The following is a 12,500-nucleotide window of genomic DNA, read 5'->3' as shown; positions in this document are numbered from 1 at the left end:
GACTACTCACTGAAACGTAGTGGCAGAATGTTTGCAAACTCACGTTTAGAGGAAGAGCTGTAGCGCTGCTGGTCGCCTGTCAACTTATTACGGTTCCATGTCGTGGAGCGTTATGCAATGCAAACGCCCCTCTATCCGAGCACAAACATCTGTGTACTGCCTGCCGACTTCTAAATCGTTCATTTCCATTCTGATGAACCAAAATAGCTGCACAACGCGACACTATCAGCCGAAGTGTAGGCCTATCACAAGACCGTGAACATGAAGTGACACTCACAGTGGTGTTGGTGTGCTGTGGAGAAGGAACGAAGTTGCCTACCACTGTCCAAACGAAAAACAATGCCGAAAATGGAATGCACCCCTCAGTTGTCTCACAATGCAATCAGCTTAGCCTTGCCGGTTTGGTAACATATCGTATACGTTTTGACACGCATTCGCTCCAGGCCAAAATGCCTCTCTGCCTCCGCCTTGTGGACACAGGAAGGAACAATTGAAGGAATGTGTTTCAGACAGCGTTTCAGACAAGACAGCGTTTCAGACAAGGAATGCGTTTCAGACGGACGGACGGACGGAGAGACCCTCTTATAGAGATGCTGGGACGCATCTAAAAACGAAAGTCTTTGGGTGCGCGATAAAATGTATCAACTTAAGGAACCATGCAGGTACCACGCACTGATGAAGGCTTGATAGCCGAAACGCGTTTGCTTTTTGGACATGGTGGTAATATAAATAAATAATGAGACGCAGTTTGTGAGTGCGGATTTTTCTTCCTTAACATAGATTAGTTCACCTTGTTAATTTTACTGTCAGTTCACCTCCCTCCCTACCTGCCTGCGTACCCATGCCCTCCTGACAGGCCAACAGTCACACATTACCAGGGACTGCAGATGGAAATTAGCTATATACAAACCCCAACTCCGGTGAAGTTGGGACGTTTGGTAAACAGTGAATAAAATCAAAATGCTATAATTTCCAAAACATTCAATTTATTCATTAGATGGAGAATAGTGAAAAGACAACATATTAAGTGTTAAAACCGAGAAAAAATATTGTTTTGGGGGACATATGTACTCATTTCTAATTTGATAAATCCAACACGTCTCAAAAGAGTTGGGACGGGGACAATAAATGGCAGCAAATGTCGAGGAAGACTAAAAACAAAACAAAAGACAACACTTAACAGTTAAATACATTAACCGATGAGATGATTTTATATAAAAAACAGTGTTAATTCCTATCTTGGACATGATTTCACCAGCTTAAATGGTGGGTGTATTCCTTGTCATGTTTTGCAATGTTTTCCTTTCTGTAGTGCTTACAGTGTGACAGGTCTTGACCAAAAGCCCACCATTTTATCACCTGCTGGTCCTTATGATGGAGCCAAACTGTTAAAACATAGTAGAGAATGCAATTTGACCTTACTATGTGGCAGTAATCGAAGATCTCCCTTCAAAATATAATGCATGAGTGGTTTTTCATGCTGTTTAAAACCCATTTATACCATTCAGCACTGTATTTAACTCTACAGATGAGTGAGAACATCTTAACCAATGCACTACTGCACCCGCATGCCATCATGGAGGCTGACTTTTGAAGCTAGCACTAACACAAGTTGGGTGGTCCATTTTCACTGTAGCACAGGATGTGCAATGTTCTATTATTGTCAAAAAGAATGGACTTCTACAACTTCTGCTGACTTCTGTAAGCAAAGGACAGTTTCCCATGTCTTCTGGGTTTATTTCAAGTGAGCTCAGGTGCTTATGAGAATGTTACACCCCTGTATCATTTGCACGCATTAATCAGTCTTAATATGGTCAATTTTCAAAAGCTCTAGCACTCCAGGAATTAGAGTGAGACTACAGCCAATATATATTTCATGATGTCATGAACCTATACAATGATTTTAGTAACAAAAATATGTCTTATATACACTCAATCGTGGTAAATCAAAGGGAATTCAAAAATGTATGTAATAACTATGGTAATTATTCCCTTTGCATCTTTAATTCTGAGTGACTCAGCCTCTCTGTGATGATCTTATACCTGGACACCTATATTGTCCGTCAGTACAATTCATTTTCAAATGTTCTTCTTTGTTGTTTTATCTTATTTGGATGTTTACTAAATTTCACTGGTCCCCGTCCCCACTTATTTGAGACGTGTTGGATTTATCAAATTAGAAATGAGTACATATGTCCCCCAAAACAATATTTTTTCTCGGTTTTAACACTTAATATGTTGTCTTTTCACTATTCTCCATCTAATGAATAGATTGAATGTTTTGAAAATGATAGCATTTTGATTTTATTCACTATTTACCAAACGTCCCAACTTCACCGGAGTTGGGGTTTGTAGCTATAATCTGGCACAAGCCATCTTTTTACTTCTGTCTGTTGTGCATGGTCCCTGCTGAACTAAACTAAATAAACTAAACTAAACTAAACTTACAGGAGAAGCTACTGCTCTACTCCTGATCCTAATCTACTCACAGTCATGTTCAAACTCACATGGATTTATTTGTTTGTTTTTTGGGGTTTGTTTGTCTGTTTCTCTACCTGTGTACCCGTTTACCCACCTCTGCCAGGCCAACAACCGCACCTTGCGTGAGAAGATCCTGCAGGTGAACCCCCTGCTGGAGGCCTTCGGTAATGCGTGCACCGCCATCAACCACAACTCCAGCCGTTTCGGCAAGTACCTGGAGATGAAGTTCACGCCCACTGGCGCCGTCATGGGAGCCAAGATCTCTGAGTACCTGCTGGAGAAGTCCCGAGTCATCAAGCAGGCCGCGTGAGTAAAGACACCCGGTGGCACGGAGGCCTTGCTGCCGCTTCAATAGAATGCCATTGAGTTGAATAGAACCCCTCAATTGAATTGGATTGAACTGCATTGAGGGAGACCTCAGATGGACACAATTCACAGAAAACGTAGTTAAATTATTTCACTCAGGAGTCTTCAAATTGATGCCGTTGCAATTGCGGAGGTGTCACTCCTGGATTCAGAGTCCTGGCAATGAGCAAAAACCCTGTCGTTATTTTGATTTCAACACAGTAGCTGTGGGTAACCGCGCGAATAGACCAGGCGCGATGCGATTCAAGCGACAGAGTGCAGCAGCAAGCGATAAGAGCGATTGAGGAGACTAGAGTATGTCCGTACAGGCAGAAGGCAAATCATTCAAGCATTCCCATTGGCTGTGGTCACTGACCTCTATACAGTCATTGGCTGTCGTGGCTTGTCGCTGAACCGCGTCATAGAAAGTTGAAAGGATTTCAACTTCAAACTGTCACTCTCGTCGCGCAAATCGCTCTAGTCTCCACAATCGCTTTTGTCGCGCGACTCAATACAAAGTCAATTACTTCCGTCGCTCGCCTCGCTCTTGTCGTGGTAGGTGTATTTGTGTGGTAAGTGAGTAGCTGCTCTACCTGCCCTGAGTGCTCATTACCATCAGTTCATTCAGAACTGTTTGGATTAAATCTGTGACTGGGTTTTCCCTTTCACTTTCTGAACCCGACCCGGGATTGACACCTCTGTCTAATTGGATTAGAATGTAATGACATTTACTGGTTGAACAGCAGTAGGTCAGGTAGCTGGGCTGACTTATCACAGGTCATCCCAGGTCAGGAGTTTACTATTTCAAACCATTTCAATGTCAAATTATAATGTAATATATATATATATATTAATCCTCCCCACTGAAGTCTGCATATTATTCACAGATAATGTACATTTACATGACAATTCATAGATGAATTATCATGTAAATGTCCATTATCTGTGCACAATATGCATTATCTTCTTTTAATCTTAACCCTAGTCCAACAGGGTAAACCATATCAATCCGCTAAATGATTTCAGGACTTTTGCACTGTACACGTTTTGTCTTTTAACTTTTTGAAGGCTTTTGTCTTTTTAACATTACATTTACATTTTCAAAGGAATAGTGATATATTTCACATCATATAATAATTCAAATATGATTTTAAATCAATAATATCACATTTATTTATTGAGATAAAACCTATTGAGTAAATAAATCCTTTTATCCCCTTTGCTTCCATAGAGGAGAGAAGAACTTCCACATCTTCTACTATATTTACGCCGGCCTCTACCACGAGGAGAAGCTGAAGAAGTACAGCCTGCCTGACAAAACACCTCCACGGTACCAAGATCCAAATGTGTTGTTCACATATGGGCAGTCATGGGTGAGCGGTTAGGGCGTCAGACTTGCATCCCAGAGGTTGCCGGTTCGACTCCCGACCCGCCAGGTTGGTGGGGGGAGTAATCAACCAGTGCTCTCCCCCATCCTCCTCCATGACTGAGGTACCCTGAGCATGGTACCGTCCCACCGCACTGCTCCCCATGGGGCGCCACTGAGGGCTGCCCCCTTGCACGGGTGAGGCATAAATGCAATTTCGTTGTGTGCAGTGTGCAGCGTTCACTTGTGTGCTGTGGAGTGCTGTGTCACAATGACAATGGGAGTTGGAGTTTCCCAATGGGCTTTCACTTTCACTTTCTTCACATTTCCTCCTTTCCTTGTCTCTACCACAAGCAGGGTGCGATTTGTCAGAAAACCAGAAGAGGGGATATGATTCAGATTTCAAGCAATATCAATGGAGTTACATTAAACTATGATTAAAATCATGTAGAAAAGTGACCATATCAAAACCAGAAGAGGGGACAATCTCCCCCATCCCCCCCTACAAATCGCACCCTGACCACAAGTGTTGGGATGCGTTAGGATTGTGTCGGTGCATTGCACCATGTTATATTTACAGATTACTGGTGCATTTTTTTAAATCATTTATTTAACAATCTATTCTTATTTAGTACCCCTGTCACTTTATGTGACACCATGTCTCTTTGATAGGATGCACTAGGTCACTTTTGGTATTGTCCATATGTTCATTGTGGGTTGCTTGTATGTTATGTGTGTCCTATGTCCTGAATGTTTTGTATGAGCGAAGCTCACTTTACTGCAAATCAAATCTACCCTTGGGTACCAATAAAGTAATCTAATCTCTAATCTAATCTATTCTAAGAACCACCAGATGATACGGTGTATTGATCCTGTATTGAGATATACTATGTGTTGTGATGTGCAGGTACATTGAGATATACTATGTGTTGTGATGTGCAGGTACATTGAGATATACTATGTGTTGTGATGTGCAGGTACATTGAGAGCCAGAATGGCCAGGTGATGCAGGACATCATCTCCAGTAAATCCTACAAGGAGCAGTTTGATGCCATCCAGGACTGCTTCAGGATCATAGGCTTCACAGAGGAGGTACGTGTGTGTGCGTGCATGCGTGCGTGCGTGCGAAGGTGATGATGATGATGATAATGATGATGATGACGAAGATGATGATGATGATGAGGAGGAGGAGGAAGACGATGATGATGATGATTGTGATGATAATGTGTTGCCTCAAAATGATGATATGATTGGTGTGTGTGCATGTGTGTGTGTGTGTGTGTGTGTGTGTGTGTGTGTGTGTGTGTGTGTGTGTGTGTGTGTGTGTGTGTGTGTGTGTGTGTGTGTGTGTGTGTGTGTGTGTGTGTGTGTGTGTGTGTGTGTGTGTGTGTGTGTGTGTGTTTCTTATGTGTTTACTGCAGGAAGTGAACTCGGTGTACCGCATTCTGTCGGCCATTTTGAATACGGGCAACATTGAGTTCACCTCCATCACCTCTCAACACCAGACTGACAAGAGCGAGGTGCCCAACTCAGAAGCTCTGGACAATGGTAACACACACGCACACACACACACACACACACACACACACACACACACACACACACACACACACACACACACACACACACACACACACACACACATATATGCACACACACACACACGCGTGCGCGCGACACGCTTGCGCAAGCATACGCATACACACAACACATACACACACATGCATGTACACACACACACACACACACACACACACACACACACACACACACACACACACACACACACACACACACTCATATGCACACTCATATGCACACTCATATGCACACACAATATGCACAAACTCATGCACACACACACACACACACACACACACACACACACACACACACACACACACACACACACACACACACACATGAACGCACACACGCATGCGCGTGCACAGTAGAGCACATGGCAGACTGACACTATACAACTTATGAACACAATGACCTCGTAGAGAAGTAAGACCAAACACACACAAATCTGCACAAACACACACACACACACACACACACACACACACACACACACACACACACACACACACACACACACACACACACACACACACACACACACACACACACACACACACACACACACACACACAAACAAACACACGCACACACTACAGTAGATGTCAGTGTGACACCCTTGGACAGATGAGAGGCCACAGTGTGACAGGTGTCATGTGCGTTATGCATTGATGTGTCTGTGTGCTGTGTATATCTGGGCACGACTCTTCCCTTGTTGTCCCTCAATTTAATTATTCATATATTTGTTTTCTTGTGTTGACAAGTGTGTGTGTGTGTGTCATATTCTTGAGCGTGTGTGTGTGTGTGTCTGTCTGTGCCTGCCTGTCTGTCTGTCTATATTGACTTTTGTGCCTCTGTCGGCGTGTGTGTATACTGTACATTTGTGTCTGTGTCAAGTATGTTTTTCTGTCTGCGCGCATGTGTGTTTGTGTGTGCGTGCGTGCGTGCGTGCGGGCGTGCGGGTGTGTGTGTGTGTGCACGCGTGTGCATGTGTGTGTGTGTGTGTGCGTGTGCATGTGTGTGTATTTCCATCTTCTCCAGCGGCGGACCTCCTGAGCATCGGTTCTGAGGAGCTTCAGGAGGCCCTGACGTCGCACTGTGTGGTGACGCGAGGCGAGACCATCATTCGCACCAACACGGTGGACAAGGCCATCGACGTGCGGGACGCCATGAGCAAGGCCCTCTACGGACGCCTCTTCAGCTGGATCGTCAACCGCATCAATACCCTGCTGCAGCCCGACGCCAACATATGGTGAGCACTGCACTCAGTTCGTAGGTTCGAATCCCATATGGTGAGCACTGCACTCAGTTCGTAGGTTCGAATCCCATATGGTGAGCACTGCACTCAGGTCGTAGGTTTGAGTCCCATATGGTGAGCACTGCACTCATGTCATAGGTTCGAATTCCAGTAACCTGCTATAGCCCAGGTCCTAGGTTTGAATCCCAGTAACCTGCTGTAGGCCAGAAACTCTCTGCTCCAGCCTATCGCCAACATATGGTGAGCACTGCACTCAGGTCATAGGTTCGAATCCCATATGGTGAGCACTGCACTCAGGTCGTAGGTTCGAATCCCAGTAACCTGCTATAGCCCAGGTCGTAGGTTCGAATCCCAGTAACCTGCTATAGCCCAGATCGTAGGTTCGAATCCCATATGGTGAGCACTGCACTCAGGTCGTAGGTTAGAATCCCAGTTACTTGCTATAGCCCAGATCGTAGGTTCGAATCCCAGTTACATGCTGTAATTCTAGTCCAAAAACTCCCAGCTCCAACCTGTCGCCAACACAGGGTGAGCAGTGCAGTCAGGTCGTAGGTTCAAATCCCAATAACAAGGTAGTGGATGGAGGTGGGTAGTAACATATGGTGAGCACTGCAATCAGGTTGTAGGTTCGAATCCCAAGCCCACTGGTTAATAATTCCCCCCACCAACCTGGCGTGTTGGGAATTGAACCTGCAACCTTTGGACTACATGCATGACACACCTGACTACTTACTCATGATTGCCCTACGAATCTGTCCTTGATGCTCTGCACATACTTGCAGTCTGATATCCAGGTGCTTTAGGGACTGTCTTCAGCAATTTGACAAGCTCAAAAATCGTCAGCATTCACAGCTGTGCTTATAATTGTTCTGTGTGTGTGTGCGTGTGTGTGTGCATGTGTGAGTGTGTGTGAGTGAGTGTATGCGTGCGTGCGAGCATGCATGCATACGTGACTAGCAAAGAAGGATCTCATTGTCTGTGCTGTTTCAGTTCAATCTATTTTCATTAGTTGATAAGTATTTGCAGGTACTGTACGCGTGGTGAATTGTTCTGGTGTGCATGTGCGGAGAGCTCGATGGCGTATTGATTACCGTGGTGTGCATGAGGATATAACAGTGTGGCCTGCTTGATATTTAACACACATTCTTTCATCGTCAAGCACAGGAATGCAGTATGGAGTCAAGACTCCTATGCTCTTGCATTGACACTCACACACACAGGCTTGTCATTCTACACACAAACACAAACACATTATGTATACACAGGCCTGCACACACTTACACTCTCAATAGTCGGAAACAAACGCTCACTCTCACTAGCTGTACTATACAGACAGGGCAAGCTGTACACAAGCACACGTGCGTGCACACATACACACTCACACGCACGCACACACACACACACACACACACACACACACACACACACACACACACACACACACACACACACACACACACACACACACACACACACACACACACACACTCAGACACACACACACACACACACGCACACACAGAAGCCAAGATGACCTCTGCCGTTAGACGGACTTCTGCTCACGTAGATGTGAATGCTAATGGCTCTGGCAGACAGACACAAGACAGAGTTAAAAAGCAGCCGCATACATTTTTAATACGCCGTTGCATTGAGAGAAAATAATATTCCTTGTGATGATTAGGGAGACTTCTAAGGGCCGGAGAGCGAGGAGGCCGAGCAATCATTGATCCACATCTCTCCCATTTGAAATCATTGTTCCGTCCGACCGTCAGGGAAGCGTCCAACTCGCTAGCCTGTCCAATCAAGCGCGCACTCCCTCTTATTGGCGCTAATCACCTGTTAGCATCAGCTCAAGGTGACCTTCATCGGGCGCTAGCTAGCGAGCTAGCTGTCAGGCCAGCAGGAGGTGGGCAGCAGGATGAAAGGAAAGGCTACTAGTGTTCTCCGGTTTTAGAACTTTCATTCAAGTGCCTTATTCTATATGTGAGCTAGCTACAGTGCAACCATTAGGGTATGTTTCAGGCAACAGGACGATTGTTATGTACAGTATAGGAGGTTTTCTTTTCTTTTTTTCGCCAGTCTGGTATACATTTTTCATGAGAGGCATTCAGCTCTAGTGATCTTCTTGTTAAAGATCTCTGTGCTTTCTTTGTCTTTCTATATTTTAAACAGGTGCTCAGTTATAACATTTGACTGGATTGAAAAAACAAGAGTAAGAACGAAGAAAACAGGGAGCAATTCACACTATAGTAACTCTTTGAGTACTCAGGTTGAATTTAAGGATATCAAAGAGACTGCAGGCTTGCATGAATACGTTGGCGCAAGTGTCAAGCGTGTTATTTTTTTCCAGTACACATTTGTGTTTTATGAAACATTACACTCTGTTGTGTCTGTTTTCCCTGCTCCAGCGCTGCTGAGAATGGCATGAACGTGGGCATCCTGGACATCTTTGGTTTTGAGAACTTCAAGAAGAACTCTTTTGAGCAGCTGTGCATCAACATTGCCAACGAGCAGATCCAGTTCTACTTCAACCAGCACATCTTTGCACTGGAGCAGGTGAGAGGCACAGAGAGCAGTTACTATATACTGTACATTAGGGCTGTAACGATATTGTATCGAACCGAGAAATCATGATACACAGAGTCACGATACTGTATCGTGATACAAAGAGGCAGTATCGTGATACGCCCTTTTAACGTTTTGATACCCATCTGCCCAGAAAACAACCACATGATATGAAGTGATAGTGCTTCCAAGCATCATTATTATTATATAGAAACATTTAAAAATTATTGTTGGCAAATGTAAAATCGAGGGGTGTATCGAACCGTAGGTCATGAATCGTGATACAAACCGAATCCTGAATTGAGTGTATCATTACAGCCCTACTGTACATGGAGTATTTGGATTTCAAAACACAAGATTGTCAGTACTCTGTTTAAAACAAATTCCAGAATTTTCTGTTTACGCGTATGGGACAACATACCACACCCGGAATGTTTCCAGAAACCGTCACATTCAGAATGAATAAGCCGTTAACATGACCCTTGTGGAAATCCGAGTACTGCCAACATTCCTGCTACATGTCAAGTCAAGTCAAGTCAAGTAGGTTTTATTGTCAATTTCTTTACATGCACTGGTCATACAAAGAATTTGAAATTACATTTCTTGCTTTCCCATACAGACATAGACTAATTAAGGTAAGGACATAGACAGTATAGACATAGACAGTACTTATACATGGACTTAAGACAGTATGGACATAGACAGTGCTCATACAGACATTTAAAGTGCAAGACTGGACAACAGAAGACTTGTAGAGGACATACATTAAGAGGTATTTGTTGTGCTTTTGTGCTTTTCCTAAAAAAGTCCTTTATAATGTATACATAGGTTTATACATTTACATGTATACATAGGTTTCATGTTTACAAATATTTGTGTTGTGAGGAAGGGCAAGATGCTAAGCATCCAACCACGTGATTGCATTTTTTGAGTGACAGCAGTTTCCAACAATCAGAGGTTGAAGAGTGCACAGCCAGGGACGCGCAGCCAGGGATTGTTTGCAAACATGCAACCCATGTGTAGAGGGATGGTGGAGTGGATCAGCTAGTCAAATGGAAGAGTGAGGGGGAGGAGGTGGGACAATTTGACAAAACTGTGCACATAACAGGTGATGAATGAGCAGGGGAGGTTGAATCTGTGGAATGCGGGAGAAAATATGACAGCTGTCAATCACTCCACAGGCTTCCTCCTGAACATTGTTTTAGAAACAACATTTAACCCCTTAAGACGCGGCTTTATACATTTGTTGTTAACAGTATGGTAATGACCAAGTCGTGGTGCATTAATAAAGGGTCTGTGTTGTGTCATAGTATTGTAGTGCTGTGGTAGTTACATTTCAATGACTATTACAGCGTGCCACTGGAGATACGGCGCGCATTAAGGGGCTACTACATGTCCTCAGGACTCTAAATTAACACCAGCCAATGCCATCATCATCCAGAGCAGCATCGAACTCCGCTCATGTTTGCTAATAGCACTTCAACTTGGATTTATGAGTTGAACAGATATGCCAGAGTTCATTTTAATGTCTTTTCATTTCATTTTTAGAACAAAAGCAGCTAATAGAACACGGGCTCTGTTCTGCAGCTCCTAGTTTTACCCCTATCTTTGTGACAGTAATTCACCGCTGTAGACACTAAGACATGGGCCATATCCAAAATCATTCCATACATAGCGCAGCATGTAGGGAGCAACACTTCTCCAAGAATGTTTCGCTCCTGGTCTTTGTGACAGTAATTCACTGTTGTAGACATTAAGACATGGACCATATCCGAAATGTTCTCTAGTTCACTACATACTTGACTGAGTGTCATTGTCGTGCTCCCTACACCTTGCGCTACACTGTTGTGAATGATTTGGGATTCTTGCCTTGCTCTTCTCCAAGAATGTTTCACTCCTGTCTTTTGTGACAAGTGACATTCTGTGCGCTGTGCTGCGCCTCATCTGTGATTGCTGCAAGCGACGCTTTCACATTGTTGTCACATGTGGCATTCATTACCTCACAATGCGGAAGGTTCTAGAAGCTTTCGGTGATGGCTGACTCGGGTTCCGGAAGCGAGGACAATGGGATTGCCGGCGTGTGGCGTGTCGGTGAAGACACGGGTGACAGTTATCTGAGAGTCGCGCGCGTCTGTGTGAGGTGTGTGAGGTGTTGAGATTGTTTCCAGGTGACGTGCAGGTGGGCTCAGTGTCATAGCAGCACTTGATCTAGGCACTCGGCACTAAGCTGAGGGAGAGCAGCTGTTTAATCCCATACATAAACACACGCACACACAAGCACACACACACACACACACACACACACACACACACACACACACACACACACACACACACACACACACACACACACACACACACACACACACACACACACACACACACACACACACACACCCTGCGTCTTCATCTAAGCCAGAGACAAGCCTCCCTAAGGGATTGAGTTTTGAGGGTTTCATGTGTTAATGTTGTTTCTCTAGTCTAGTACTACACACGTTTAAGCCTGAGCGAAAGGAATGGCAGACAAAAAAACACAAGGCTTTAGGCGCCGTTACGGCTACGCACACAGACCACTGCTGTTTGTTCAAGGCAGACACAGACAGAAAGTTGTAACTTTAAAGTTAGAGGATACAAACAACATCAAAACAAGAGGCCAACAACCACACTTTATTGAAGAAAAACAAAGAATGGGGATCAAACAATGGCAATATATAAAGCGCATAAAACAAACCATCGAAGACTTAGAATAAAAGTTTGAGAAACTATTTGGCCAATAGCTCAATAACCACAAAACGAAAACAAACATCTGTCTGTATTTTTCTGATTCTGTCCTTGTTTGCCCTCTTAGTAAAGCAATCTCAGATGCAGAAACACACCTGCATTTTAGACAAAGTAAATACT

The 12,500-nt window shown here is 44.1% G+C and overlaps 1 protein-coding gene across 1 annotated transcript in view; it reads left to right on the top strand.

Moving 5' to 3' along the window:
- Nucleotides 1–12,500, top strand: part of myo3b (myosin IIIB) — a gene marked incomplete at its 5' end in the record, with an annotated part of 190,045 nt that overhangs the window by 57,738 nt on the left and 119,807 nt on the right. Inside the window, 6 exons of the mRNA XM_063212872.1 lie at nt 2,585–2,787; nt 4,058–4,156; nt 5,170–5,284; nt 5,614–5,740; nt 6,818–7,028; nt 9,443–9,590. Coding sequence (XP_063068942.1) covers nt 2,585–2,787; nt 4,058–4,156; nt 5,170–5,284; nt 5,614–5,740; nt 6,818–7,028; nt 9,443–9,590 — 903 coding nt within the window. The remainder of the gene's footprint in view (nt 1–2,584; nt 2,788–4,057; nt 4,157–5,169; nt 5,285–5,613; nt 5,741–6,817; nt 7,029–9,442; nt 9,591–12,500) is intronic.

The sequence above is a fragment of the Engraulis encrasicolus genome, chromosome 13 (genome assembly GCF_034702125.1).
Source record: "Engraulis encrasicolus isolate BLACKSEA-1 chromosome 13, IST_EnEncr_1.0, whole genome shotgun sequence".
In the NCBI taxonomy this organism is placed as follows: domain Eukaryota; kingdom Metazoa; phylum Chordata; class Actinopteri; order Clupeiformes; family Engraulidae; genus Engraulis; species Engraulis encrasicolus.
The sequence above is the reverse complement of the archived record's forward strand: the minus strand, read 5'-3'. Positions and strand labels throughout refer to the sequence as shown.